At 35.9% G+C, this 16,021-nt stretch overlaps 1 protein-coding gene across 1 annotated transcript; it reads right to left on the reverse strand.

Moving 5' to 3' along the window:
* Positions 1-4,127: 4,127 nt before the first annotated feature.
* On the reverse strand, positions 4,128-15,752 carry LOC117332928 (PRKR-interacting protein 1 homolog). The gene is given in 5 exon segments (XM_033892008.1): positions 4,128-4,676; positions 6,329-6,467; positions 6,948-7,048; positions 8,932-9,010; positions 15,625-15,752. Coding segments are annotated over 5 exon segments (525 nt in total). The 5' UTR covers positions 15,712-15,752; the 3' UTR covers positions 4,128-4,557.
* Positions 15,753-16,021: the final 269 nt, after the last annotated feature.

Genomic DNA, 16,021 nt, shown 5'->3' on the forward strand with positions numbered 1-16,021 from the left:
AGAGGTAAGTTATAAATGCATGTTGTAAACTCAGAGAGTCTGGACTTCATTATTTCTTTAAAGCAGTTGGGATCCCCATGCTATAACCATAAATAGCATTGTTTGAGGTTAACAATTGAACATGAACATTATTTTGACATTTGGTCAAATCCAACCAGGTGAGCGATACAGGCCCCATGGGCCTCTTGTTTAATTATCAGGTCACTCGAGACAAATTCTTTAAATTTGAGAAGGATTCGTAAAGTACTTTCTTATTGTCGTAGAAATAGCAGTAACAAAAATTGTTTATGGATGGACTACAGACAAAGAGAGATTCTAACAGATCGCCATCTTATGATAGTAGGCTTATGATCAGTTACATTTGATAAAGCTGTCATTTATTGAGGAATTATGTAGAACAAGAATTTGACAAGTGCCTGTGTATTGTAACAAGAGATCCCAGAGGGATCTTGGCGCCCACCATTGAATGCTCTTTATAGGTTCCATGTCAGATTGATCTTTTCTCTACTTTTCCCTTCCTCTAAATCTTACTAATCTGTGTAAATTCAGAAACAGCCCTCTAGGACTTTTCAAACAAGGGTAACCTATATATAAAATTTAAGATTTGGCGATAATGGCTGTCTGTTGTTTTCGGATTGGTCCCAAAATGCAACACCAGGGACCAAGGGGAACCTACATATGAAATTTTCAGAAAGATCCCTTCAGTACCTTCTGTAAAATAGCGATAACAAACTTCAATTGTCAAAATACAAGATGGCTGCCTGTCAGGCAGGTTGTTTTCTGACTGGTCTCAAAATCCAATATGCATAACTAGGCACAGAGGGCAACCTACAAATGAAATTTCAGAAAGATCCCTTCAGCAATTTCTGAGAAATAGCGATAACAAACTTCAATTGTCAAAATCCAAGATGGCTGCCTGTCGGCCATGTTGTTTTCCGATTGGTCTCAAAATGCAATATGCATAACTAGGCACCAAGGGGAACCTACATATAAAATTTGAGAAAGATCTCTTCAGTACTTTCTCAGAAATAGCGATAACAATCTTAAATTGTCAAAATCCAAGATGGCTGCCTGTCGGCCATGTTGTCTTCCGATTGGTCTCAAAAAGCAATATGCATAACTAGGCACCAAGGGGAGCCTACATATGAAATTTGAGAAAGATCCCTTCAGTACTTTCTCAGAAATAGCGATAACAAACTTCAATTATCAAAATCCAAGATGGCTGCCTGTCGGCCATGTTGTCTTCCGATTGGTCTCAAAATGCAATATGCATAACTAAGTACCAAGGGGAGCCTACATATGAAATCTGAGAAAGATCCCTTCAGTACTTTCTCAGAAATAGCAATAACAAACTTCAATTATCAAAATACAAGATGGCTGCCTGTCGGCCATGTTGTCTTCCGATTGGTCTCAAAATGCAATATGCATAACTAAGTACCAAGGGGAGCCTACATATGAAATCTGAGAAAGATCCCTTCAGTACTTTTTCAGAAATAGCGATAACAAACTTCAATTATCAAAATCCAAGATGGCTGCCTGTCGGCCATGTTGTTTTCCGATTGGTCTCAAAATGCAATATGCATAACTAGGCACCAAGTGGAACCTACATATGAAATTTGAGAAAGATCCCTTCAGTACTTTCTGAAAAATAGCGATAACAAACTTCTATTATCAAAATCCAAGATGGCTGCCTGTCGGCCATGTTGTTTTCCGATTGGTCTCAAAATGCAATATGCATAACTAGGCACCAAGGGGAGCCTACATATGAAATTTGAGAAAGATCCCTTCAGTACTTTCTCAGAAATAGCGATAACAAACTTCAATTGTCAAAATCCAAGATGGCTGCCTGTCGGCCATGTTGTTTTCCGATTGGTCTCAAAATGCAATATGCATAACTAGGCACCAAGGGGAGCCTACATATGAAATTTGAGAAAGATCCCTTCAGTACTTTCTCAGAAATAGCGATAACAAACTTCAATTGTCAAAATCCAAGATGGCTGCCTGTCGGCCATGTTGTTTTCCGATTGGTCTCAAAATGCAATATGCATAACTAGGCACCAAGTGGAACCTACATATGAAATTTGAGAAAGATCCCTTCAGTACTTTCTCAGAAATAGCGATAACAAACTTCAATTGTCAAAATCCAAGATGGCTGCCTGTCGGCCATGTTGTTTTCCGATTGGTCTCAAAATGCAATATGCATAACTAGGCACCAAGGGGAGCCTACATATGAAATTTGAGAAAGATCCCTTCAGTACTTTCTCAGAAATAGCGATAACAAACTTCAATTGTCAAAATCCAAGATGGCTGCCTGTCGGCCATGTTGTTTTCCGATTGGTCTCAAAATGCAATATGCATAACTAGGCACCAAGGGGAGCCTACATATGAAATTTGAGAAAGATCCCTTCAGTACTTTCTCAGAAATAGCGATAACAAACTTCAATTGTCAAAATCCAAGATGGCTGCCTGTCGGCCATGTTGTTTTCCGATTGGTCTCAAAATGCAATATGCATAACTAGGCACCAAGGGGAACCCACATATGAAATTTGAGAAAGATCCCTTCAGTACTTTCGGAGGATTAGCGATAACAAGAATTGTTTACGGACGGACGGAGGGACGGACGGACGGACGGACGGAGGGACGGACGACGGACCACGGACGCAGGGCGATTTGAATAGCCCACCATCTGATGATGGTGGGCTAAAAAGTGAGACCACTGCACATTCCATCACTATGCAAGCACTTTCAAAGTTTTGAGTTTGATCTGCCTAAAGGAATCTCAAGTTATCCCATAGAAACCTCATAGACTAATTATACCAATTTGTTTGAGAATTACAAAACGAAAAACTTATGCTGGGCACATTGGATCAGAAAAAAAGATAGCCAGAGATATTTAGCTAGCTGAAGTAATGGAAACCCTGCTTTAGATGAAGAAACCGTTGACAGAGTAGGGCCTGTTCTTTTATGTTGACAAAGTTTCTTTTTGAATATAACATATTATGACATAAACTGATCCATAAGGACTTACAAATGTTTGTGCAGACCCTGAAAGTCTTCATCAAGGCTGGTCAGAAAGTGAAACTAGTTCTTTATGTTTTTCCTTAGATCATAAAAAACTTTGGTCCAACTGTTTGGAATCAGGGTTTTACTAAGCACAGTGGCCTTGTGGTAGGATGCAGGGCTACATGACCAAAGGATCGCTAGTTTGAGTACAGCACAGGTGCTGTGCTGTTCCTTGACCAAGACACTTTACTCCATTGTGTTCCAGTTGACTTAGCTGTAAATGAGTATGTGATGGGTCAGTGTAAGAAATGTTGTGTGTAAGCTGTTAGTGCAGAAATGGCAGCTCCGACTGCATCCTCCTCCGGGAGTTGAGAAAGACCATGGCTGGCTGCTAAAGGTCCTATAACCACGGATAATGATTTGAGAATCACTTTTAGACAGCTATATTGCTGTGATATAGCAGTGTGGTATATAAAACTCCAAATTATTATCATTATGATAACCCATTAATACAGTTATTTAGCAGATATTCTAATATTTATGTAACTCAACATTTTATCGTTGAATTTAACTCTTAAAAGCTGACACACTTCACTGATCATGAAAATATATTGCTATTTCGAGTGTGTAATCATATATCTTCAACTTTAGATAAGCCATTAAGGATTATGGACAATCCATATAAAGAATCGCCAAAATATACAATTTTAATTACATCATACATATATTGTATATATAGATATATCTAGAGTTTTTGTTTGACCAGAAAAACAAATGTAACAGTTTAAAACACTTTATACATATAAATTCAATAAATATGTTTTACTAAAATTAATACAACTAAAAATATTCAAAATTTTAGATTTTATTACAAAATGACAATTAACTAATAAAACATATACAGTGGATATAACATCTCTTACAATCATTCAGCAATCATCAGAAAAATTCTATCTTTCTCTCAAATATTCATTCTGGCATTCTCACATGACACAGGGGGAAATATTCACATATATTGTCACCATTGATGAACTATATTTATTTTACTGAAATCGTATCTGTTTTGAACTGATGTAAATGTCTGTTTACCCAGTTGTACTATTTTCTGATAGGCAATTAATCTGTCAGTGAATTACAGTTGAACTTGCCTTAATGCCTAATTGTCACCTGTAACAAAAACTTGTTTAAAAAGGCTACAGTGTATATGCTTGTGGTTCCTCTGTAAAGAATTCATTATATATTAAGCTATGTATTATATATACAAAATGTATATGCTGAACTTGATCACTTGTTTGGATAACTTTAAAAAGTCTTTGAAGTGTCAGTATAACATTTTATCATATGAGAATGGAATATCAATTTTTATTTCAGATATCTAAGGTGATCAAAAGTCATTTTATTAAATAATACAGCTGTCTGCAGAAAAACTGACAGACAGATTAAGTTCAACTGTAATTCACAGGTAAAAAATTGTGTTGCAATAATAAAAGCTAAACCCTTAATTATTTGAATACCACCTGAAAAGGAAATTCCAAAACCTCCTCCAATTTACTGTCAGGACGAATCTGTCTTGTTATGTCCATTATTTGTTACTTTGTCTGAGTCAGTGTTATTTTCTTCATTTTTTATCACTTCCTCTTCACTTTCCTCTTCGTCAGACTCCTCTTCCTTTTCTGCAAAACAAATATATTGCATCAAAAGATATATTCGAGGGGTCAGAGCCAGAAGGTTATTAGTACATAATTTTACTTTTTGAGAAAAAAGCATTTAAAGATTTCAAGGCCCGACACAATATTTATTTTACTATTGATATCTTCATCATTGAACTATGTTTAGCATCAGCTATGTATACACATTACATGTAACAAACTTTCCTATATACACTGCATCGTTAATTAGTTATGACTAATTTTATCACTTATAACCTTCTGGCATAGACTTATTGCATTATTATTTAGAAAGAGGGGTCTAAAAGGTCATAAGTTCACTTGCTATCTGATGACTTTCAGTTTAAATAGTAGTATTTCAAAGTAAATTCATCTCAAGTGCTCTTATGACTTTTTGGTTTTAAACAAAAAATTCATTATTTTAAGCAAAAAATGTGTGTTGATTTTTGGTTGAATGAAGCGCAACAAGTTTTTATGCTAAAACAATGGCATATGGGTAATTTTTTCACCATTTTTTTTCAGAAACTCACTGTAAAATCAATTTGGTATTGAAGAATTGTCATCAAAAACATATCATTTGAATAAAACAAATGTTCCAAGAGGAAATCAATTAACTAAAAGCTAATCTAACTCTAATTAAACTAGTAATTTTATCCACATCGTTATATTCGTCAACAAAAATCCTCTATGAACTACAAAATCAGTCACTATAAGCTAGTCACAATATCAATGTCCTAATATATAACTTAAAATAAATATGAAAAATCTTCTCAAATCTTCCAAATCTTAAAATTAAATGAAACAAGTGTACTTGGGACCTTATAATATGGAATTAAAAATTAGACTATAATTTCCAATGCCACAAAGTTTCAGGTGCACTTGTAACCTTTTGGCTTTATTGTATCTATATACTTTGCACTTATGACCTTATGTAATTGGGTCATAACTATTTTTCTAATTAAGATATAGTTTCAATAATTTGACAGGATTAAGAGATTTCTGATAAAAAAAGTGAAAAAAACCCATATTTTGACAAAAAGTGCACTTAGGACCTTCTGGCTGCAGTAACCCCTCGAATTATATTTACTGATAACTAACTAAAGTTAGATGTAGTTAACACCCAAATGCTTCAGTTCAAGAAGATTTTCTAATTAATTTTATCAGAATTTATTTTTCTCTTCCACTTAATATCACATGTGCATGACATTCTACATAATTTCACACCAGGTATAGATTATTCTCCTTAATGTAATGTACATTAATTTTGTACAGCACATTCCATATAATGTCATGTTATATACATTCCACATAATGTCATGTTATATACATTCCACATAATGTCATGTTATATACATTCCACATAATGTCATGTTATATACATTCCACATAATGTCATGTTATATACATTCCACTTAATGTCATGTTATGTACTAATGTCATGTAGTGATGTTTAATGATCAACAAGAATTATTGGTTAGATAAAACTTTATGGTATTGATGATTGACCAACCTTCATAATTGATTGTCTGAAAAAATTATCACAGTGACTGTAAGTCACTTAGCTTCCAGTGTCAACCTGGAAAGTATCGCCAGCCATGTCTAAGATTCGTAATTTTACTCCAGACTCTTGGGCACTCAGGATCACTTATAAGTATTACCTTTAACTTCTGTCCTGGGTTTCTTTCCTTTTTGTTTCTGTTTTTTCTTCTATCGTTTTGCACGTTTCTTTGCTGTTCGCTCCTCAGCAGCCTTCACGTTTACTTCAACTTTCTTCTGGTAATCAATGTCTGCCTCTTCCTAATAGCCATATAAATATTCCAATCATTGTTTCACTTCATTATCTTTTTTTTTTTATTTGTTTTAATTCAGTCTTTTATTCAACACAGAAATTCAGGTGAAAGATACTTCAGGAAGAGTAATATACCAAGCCAAAGGATTTGACTCCCTAGAATTAGTTTTTACTCATGTTTTGAAAGGACATCAATATCTAAAATTGACATCATATTTGAACCGTAAAGTAGCAACCTCTGACCCCAACTTCCAAGTCCTAAGATAAGTTGGCATTTTTTTTTCTGAACCTAAATAGGGACAATGAAGCCTACCCATACTTCATAAGAACATAAGAATGTGGAGATCAAAACATGTTTGTATACAAAAATGACCCACTTCTTTGTTTCTTTATATATTTTTTGTATAAATATAGTCTACGGTAAATAAATACTCGGCAGTAAATTTATAATACTGTCATTCCTGTTTCGATTAAATTATTCAACATACCCGCTTCGCTTTTTCTAAAACAAATTTCTGCCGAGCGTACTCTCTTCTTCTCACCCCTCTGTATACATGGAAGTCACCACTACCAGCTCCGGCACTGGATCCTACAATAAACATTATACTGTGTACACAGGGAAGTCACTACTTCCAGCTCCGGCACTGGATCCTACAATAAACATTATACTGTATACACACAGAAGTCACCACTACCAGCTCCGGCACTGGATCCTACAATAAACATTATACTGTGTACACACAGAAGTCACCACTACCAGCTCCGGCACTGGATCCTACAATAAACATTATACTCTGTATATACGGAGGTCACCACTACCAGCTCAGACACTGGATCCTAAAATACACATTATACTCTATATATACACGGAAGTCACCACTACATGTACCAGCTGACACTGGATTCTGCAAAAAAGAAACATAATACTCTGTACACATGAAAATCACCACTACCAGCTCCGACAATGGATTCTTCAATAAAACAGGCCCATGGGGCCTGTATTGCTCACCTGGTTGGATTTGACCAAATGTCAAAATAATGTTAATGTTCAAGTCTTTTTATTTGTCAATTTCGAACAATGATATATATATGGTTATAGCGTGGGGATCCCAATTGCTGTAAAGAACTAACGAAGTCCAGACTTTCTAAGGGTCTGAAAGACCTAAAGGATTATTTTTACAACATGATTGTGTTTAAGAAACCAAACGATGCTATACATGGTTATGGGATTGAGGGTCACAGCAACCATTTATGCAAAATCTGTTCCCCTTTCCCCAAGGATGCTTCTGACTAAATTGGGTTCAAATCCATTCATAACTTTATGACTAGTAGCGATTTAAAGGAATTACCTCTATTTCCCCTATTGAGCCCTGCCCCTTCGGCCTCTGGGGGGTCAGAGTCACCATTTATGCTAAATCTGTTCCCCTTCCCCAAGGATGTTTCTGACTAAATTGGGTTCAAATCCATTCATAACTTAATGACTAGTAGCGATTTAAATGAATTACCTCTATTTCCCCTATTGGGCTCCGCCCCTCTGGCCCCTTGGGGGTCAGAATTGTCATTTATGCAAAATCTGTTTCCCTTCCCCCAAGGATGTTTCTGACCAAATTTGGTTAATATCCACTAAGAATTTTATGACTAGTAGAGATTTAAAGCAAATGTTGACGGATGACGGACGGATGGATGACAGATGCCGTGCCATGGCATAAACTCACCGGTGAGCTAAAAATATTATAATATATTTACACGGAAGTCACCACTACCAGCTCCGGCAATGGATTCTTCAATAAAGAAACACTATATTCTATACACATGGAAGTCTTCACTACCAGCTCTGACACTACAATATAATAAACATTATACTTTGTACACATAAAATGATCCACATACATTCAGTACTATAAAAGTTTGGTTCTGTCTTAGATCTATATTTTTTTTATGTGGGAGGCATAGGAAGAGATCAGATTAAAAGTGAGGAAATGTGGCACTCAGTTATGTGCATTTCAGGTATGTGGAGTGCAGGTGTGTGCAGTGCAGGTATTTGGTTTTCAGGTATGTGCAGTTCAGGAATGTGGAGTACATGTGTGTGCAGTGCAGGTATTTGGTTTTCAGGTATGTGCAGTTCAGGGATGTGGAGTACAGGTACATATGTATTTAGTTTTCAGGTATGTGCAGTTCAGGTATGTGGAGTGCAGGTATGTGGCATTCAGGTATGTGCAGCTCAGGTATTTGGCATTCAGGTATGTGCAGTTTAGGTATGTGGCATTCGGGTATATGCAGTTCAGGTATGTGGAGTACAGGTATTTGGTTTTCAGGTATGTGCAGTTCAGGTATGTGGAGTGCAGGTAGGTGCACTTCGGGTATGAGAACCTTATACTGACCTGATAGATTAATATTTAGTATTAAATTAGTTATAAATCGAAGTTGTGTCAAAAAGGAAATGTTAGAATTTGAAATTTGATGTGATCTTACCCCATACATTCCTGATGAATTCCAACGGTGCTCTGGGATTATATTCCTGCGATTTTTCTCCAATGACGACGTCCTTATCCTAAAAATGAAGTTGAAACTTTATTACTATTGTTGTCCTGTCTATGACAAGAGATCCCAGAAAGATCTGGGTGCCCACTATTGAACGATCTTTATTGGTTCTTTGTCAGACTGATCTTCTCTCTTTCTTTTTTTCCTCTTAAGAATCTCATAACATGAACAAGAGGCTCATGGGGCCTGTATCGCTCACCTGGTTGGATTTGACCAACTGTCAAAATAATGTTCATGTTCAATTTGTTAATACATAGCTTTATTTGTCAATCTCGAACAATGCAATATATGGTTATAGTGTGGGGATTCCAACTGCTTTAAAAGAAATAACAAAGTCCAGACTCTTTATGGGTGTGAAAAGACCTCAGGGATTGTTTTTACAACATGACTATGTTTAAAGAAGGTAAGTCCCTTAGAGTGGGGATATATTTTTAGATCAGAATTGTGTTTATCCCTTAACATCCAGCGATGCTATACATGGTTATAGCATGGAGGGTCACAGCTACCATTAATGCAAAATCTGATCCCCTTCCCCCATGATGTTTCTGACCTTTGGTCAAAATTTAATAAGAACTTAACGACAAGTAGCGATTTATAAAAATTACCTCTATTTCCCCTATTTGACCCCGCCCCTCTGGCCCCTTGGGGGTCAGAATTGCCATTAATGCAAAATCTATTCCCCTTCCCCCAAGGATCTTTCAGACTAAATTTTGTTGAAATTCGTTCATAACTTTAAGACAAGTTAATTTAATATAGCGATTTAAATGAATTGTCTCAATTTCCCCTATTGGGCCCCACTCTTCTGGCCCCTTGGGGGTCAGAGTCACAGTTTATGCAAAATCAGTTCCCATTCCCCCCAAGGATGTTTCTGACTAAATTGGGTTCAAATCCATTCATAACTTTATGACTAGTGGCGATTTAAAGTAATTACCTCTATTTCCCCTATTGGGCCCCGCCCCTTTGGCCCCTTGGGGGTCAGAGTCACCATTTATGCAAAATCTGTTCCCCTTCCCCAAAGAATGTTTCTGACCAAATTGGGTTCAAATCCATTCATAACTTTATGACTAGTAGCAATTTGAAGGAATTACCTCTATTTCCCCTATTGGGCAGCGCCCCTTTGGCCCCTTGGGGGTCAGAGTCACAATTTATGCAAAATCTGTTCCCCTTCCCCCAAGGATGTTTCTGACCAAATTGGGTTCAAATCCATTCATAACTTTATGACAAGTAGCGATTTAAAGGAATTGCCTCAATTTCCCCTATTGGGCCGCGCCCCTCGGGCCCCTTAAGGGTCAGAGTCACCATTTTTGCAAAATCTTATTCCCTTCCCCCAAAAATGTTTCTGACCAAATTGGCTTAAAATCCATTCATAACTTTATGACTAGTAGCGATTTAAAGGAATTGCCTCAATTTCCCCTATTGGGCCCCGCCCCTTGGGGTCAGAGTCACCATTTATGCAAAGTCTGATCCCTTTCTGCCAAGGATGTTTCTGAACAAATTTGGGCAAAATCCAATAAGAACTTTTTGACTAGTAGCGATTTGAAGCAAATGTTGACGGACGACGGATGCTGCGCTATCAAATAAGCTCACCGGACCTTTGGTCCAGGTGAGCTAACAATGGAACCTACATGTGACAAATTGATGTACCGGTAGGCTTAGTTATGAAGAGTTCTTTCACCTGTGAATGGGAATGCGACCAGGGAATCATTTTTTTCACAGGCTTACCAACATGATGCAGTAATATATATATACGGTAAACCTCCGGTTAGTTCGAACAAAATTAAATAAATATTGACGAACCTGTTCGAATTATTCGAAATTATGCTTCAGAAAATATGCGCGAGTTCGAACTATTCGAGACAATATCGGCGAAAATCTCTGCCGAGTAAAATCATTAGACACAAACACATCCATCGTAAATCTGATACGTAACAACGGCGGCCTGAGCAATGGCACATTTATAAGTAAGTAAAATGTTAGTTTTTCATTTAATTCAATATTAATTGATCGTTAAATGTTCTTCATTTCGCGATAATTATGATGGTTTTTGCGCGAAGCCGCTCGCGGATCGGGCAATGCTTATACAGTACCCCAACACGTTTCATTTGTGACACAAAAGTTAAACATTTGTACAGTATAATCTTTGCATGATTATATTTTTTATCTGAGAAACTATCAATTTATTATTGTAATAAATGGTCTCTTAAATACATCAAAAGCAGTCTTCATAACCTGTTGCGTTTACGAAACAACTACTGTAAAAATAGGCGATATGTGTTGGCAGATCTCTGGTGTTGGTAAAATTAGGTCAGAACATCAACATGTCTGCTTTTAAATATGCCCAGTCGTATTATCTACAAAACATAGTTGATACCTGCAAAATTATCCATCACTAATTGAGACACCTGCATGGATTGTTTTGACTGGATATGAATGCTCTTCACGTCACTCGGCACGATCGGGCAGCCGATCCTTTCAACTTTACCGCAAGCGACACCTCGCGTGGCCTGCTTACCCAGCGTGAGGTCGCAGGTTTTCAGGTAATACCTTGATTGGCAATACTTAAGAGATTGTCCAGTCACAATTAAATAATCATAATGCTTAGTTAACACTAGTTATATGTGAAAATACACGGACGATTTCTTGGTTTGCCATACACAGCGCGAATACAAATATCGCATGTTATTTATACATTGTCGGGGCCTAAATTTTGCAATCAGCTGTCTCGTGCGTGGTGTATTTTGCAATGTAACAAAAACTGAATTAAAGCTAAAATATGTGGCATATATTAAATCACAGACGCTCTAATGATCACGCATACAATCTTATAACCTAAACGTGCTTGTTGATCAAATTTAAATCTTGTTATTTTTTCTGGGCCGGTCATCGGGGCCGGGTCGTCGCGATCTTTCAATTGAGTTTGCCGATAAAAAAACCTTACTTTACGTTCTTCATTTGACAAGTTCGAACTATCCGAAATGGTGTCAGTTATAAACAGCCAGAGTTCGAACTATTACTAGCTAAAAAATTACTGTTTTTCTAGAAAAAAATGTGTGTTCGAACTATCCGCGTGTTCGAATTAATCGGAGGTTTACCGTATGCATCATTATGATCACAGTTGATGGCACAATGTTGGACCTTTTCCCAAACACAGGGTACAAGTATACACTGTGTGTGCTTAACTTGTTTATGATAGGAAATAAGGAAATGGAGGTGGGACAGCTAGTAGAGATGTCATTATCTTTATCTATCATTTTTAACTACATTTATTTAGATATGTTTTTAAAATGTTATGGTTACTACTTACCATAAATTCTTTAAACTAGTATAGTAACAAAGACTTATAAGTCTTTATTTGTAGTTTATACAACATTTTCTTAATAATCAAATAATAGCTGTAATTGCATTATGTGTGAGATGTGTAAATGTAACTGTAACAAGATATATGAATGAGTTATCCTTGACTGTTGATTTTATAGTTTTCATTTCAAACTTTTATATCCATTACTTTCGCCAACATAAGAGATAATTTATATAGGCTTTGCCTGTTATTTGATCCTATTGACTTTAAACACCGTTGTCAATAAAATTTGTTGAAATGAAGACTTTTACCGCATATAGATTTTCCCCTCAATATCTTCATTTACTTTTTTTTTATTTCAAATGTTTATTTCATATTTCAAAATAATACTATATTACTCATTCAGGGCACTTCCGCTCTGAAATCCTTGAGTCCCATATATACTGAAATAGGAAATTCTAACTTCTATTAAATTATATGTTCAGATACCATAATGTACAGTATATCATAATATTTTTATTTTCTTTTTGAAACCTTTTATAAGATATCATAAGAGATATTAGAGATAAATTTACTTCCATCATTTGGTAAGGATTCTAATTATATATAATAATTTGATGAAAAGTTTTGTTATTTAGCGAAGAGTCTTGTGAATATTTGATACAATACATGTTGTATATTGGCATTTAACTGCATGTCTCTGGAATGTAAGCCAATTTATTTTACGAGTCCATAGTCCATAGGTTTTTTGTATCAGAGAAAACTTAATATTCACAAAAGTACAGAAAGTAACATTTAGGTTATATATTCAATTGCATGCATTTCTATCAATCAATTTGTTGATATACATTTGTTTTTATCAATCAATATCTTGATTAATGTAATTAACTTTTTAAAAAAAATTTCTGTCAACTTAGCTTCATGCTGAGAAAGATGGTCGACTGTGTCACGTACATCAATCACAATTTTGACACTAATTATATAAACTTGTATAAAGTATGTACAAATGTACATCACAAGCTGCAAGCTAGCTTACAACGATGATTTCTGAGCAAAACAGCAAGACCTCGCTCAATACCATCGTAACAATGTACATTCCTGATGTTATAATTACTGCCCATGCCATCAGCTAAAGGGCTTCACCAAAGGAACTTATTACATGTCTAGTTCTGATATTAAACTATTTGTAATATACAACTGGATATGCATGTCATTGTGTCCTTAGGGATAGACCTAAAATGGAAACGTGTACATATAGTATATGGCCATAGATAAGAGCCTTAACATACAGGAAACACATCCAAAATGTACAGCAATGGGTCCCCGTGATTTTGTGTACGCCGCACCCGGTCCCGGACCCGATCCCCGTACCAGGAATATACATATTATTTTTTTTCTCAACAACGGCTCAATGAATAAATCTCAGTTTTTTTTTTAATAAATTCATATTATTATTTTCAAAATCTAACATTTTAAATGAAATGGAAGTAATACCTACAACTTTAGTAATCGTCGATTTACATTTTTCAGAGTGTGATTTTGTGTACGCCGCACTCAACCGTGAAAAGTTACGGTTTTTGACTGTTTATTCGTAAACAAGGGTTTATTTTTATGATATTTTCGATTCCATACATTAAGTAAACCTAGTTGTTGATACAAATATAAGTTTTAATTACAAAAACTACTTATTTCATTTCAAATCTTGCCTTTTTTTAGATCGCGGCGATGATCACGGGGGTTTTTGTTTACGCCCGGTCCCGTACCAAGGGCAGACTACTCCCGATCCACCGCCCTGTGCTAAGACTACTGGTTTATGAGTAGCGTGTATTGTCTAATACCAGATGTTTATATATTACTTTTATTCTAGATACATTAATTATCACTTATATCGAACGATTTTTGTGTGATGTAATATAATTTAACAAGTGAAAGATTTCGTGAAAATTACAATAGTGAAAAAGTGAGAAAAAATTAATATTGTATATACTACGAATATTTATATATATATAGTTATGCACCAAGTGCAATCTGGTATCTATACAAATACAAGCATATCAAGATCCTGACGATGTACAGTTTCGAAAGATAGTTTGTCATCCTGATGATGTCCTAGATTTAATAAAGGGTAAGATAAATGAGCGATACCGATATAGTTCCAGCACCAGACAGTAAGATAATTAAGTTAGGCGAATCAGTACTTATGTGTTCAACACCAAGCAATACAATAGTTTCTCCTATAAAATCAGCATCAGCTTCTCTTCTCTACGATATATCAGACATCGGTACTCCGAAAAAAACAAAACCTTGGTCGAGATTATCTTTAACACATCGGAAGTTATCAAATATCATAGAAGAGACAGAAGATCGTTCAAAAGAAGTAAGTATGAGACAGACGGTAGAAGATACCCAAATTGATGAGCCCGTTATGAGCAATAGTCCTAATGTAGGTAGGTAGGTTAGTTAGATACATAGATAGGTAGGTAGGTAGGCAGGTAGGTAAAACAAATATAGCAATGGGCTCTCTGTAGAACTGCGTCCTCGTCGCAGAGCCCGGTAACATTCTTTATATGTGGCTGAAAGTTCTACACATATTAGATAAAGACATTTACATTCATACGACAGCTAGCCTAGGTTGCCATATTATGTATCAAATGCTATAGAACATCTGGTATATGTATACAGACAATACACACTACTCATAAACCAGTAGTCTTAGCACGGGGCGGTGGATTGGGAGTAGTCTGCCCTTGGTACGGGACCGGGCGTAAACAAAAACCCCCGTGATCATCGCCGCGATCTAAAAAAGGCAAGATTTGAAATGAAATAAGTAGTTTTTGTAATTAAAACTTATATTTGTATCAACAACTAGGTTTACTTAATGTATGGAATCGAAAATATCATAAAAATAAACCCTTGTTTACGAATAAACAGTCAAAAACCGTAACTTTTCACGGTTGAGTGCGGCGTACACAAAATCACACTCTGAAAAATGTAAATCGACGATTATTAAAGTTGTAGGTATTACATCCACTTTATTTTAAATGTCAGATTTTTCAAATATTAATCAGGATTTATAAGACAAACATGAGATTTATTCGTTGAGCCATTGTTGAGAAAAAAATAATATGTATATTCCTGGTACGGGGATCGGGTCCGGGACCGGGTGCGGCGTACACGAAATCACGGGGACCACAGCAATGTGACTTATGGTTCACCTAATTAAACTGCCAACAGCCCGGGCACACTTCAAGTCACTTTATGCAAACTCGGTCTCTGCTCTGCTTTACGTACAGAGGATGGTACAAGAAAATTTGTTTTCTAATTACCGGTTTTTTCATCAATTTCTCAAGCTTTAATCTTTGTAGATCTGAGGCAGTCTTCGGTAAAACGACTTGTTTTTCTTCTTTCGACATTTTGTTTAGTATGAAATCCTAATGTACCGGAAGTCAACAATTACGCTATAAATAAAAAGACTAGATCGGTTTATATTATCCGGAAAACTCAGTAAAGTTTGACTGATATTGTTTTCATATTCAGCCTTAAGTATAACAGCAATATAAGTCAGTCTTAATAATAAATGATATAATTAACTAAAATTGCTTAACATAAGTTATTACACATTTTATTATTTCAAACTAGAGATTTTCGAAATCCGTTTGTCAGAATTCCGTGCTCCGTACTGTGATTCCAAAGTAGGGGAATCCACGCGAAACTCTCGTATTG

This window comes from Pecten maximus, chromosome 8, assembly GCF_902652985.1.
Source record: "Pecten maximus chromosome 8, xPecMax1.1, whole genome shotgun sequence".
Classification (NCBI taxonomy): Eukaryota; Metazoa; Mollusca; class Bivalvia; order Pectinida; family Pectinidae; genus Pecten; species Pecten maximus.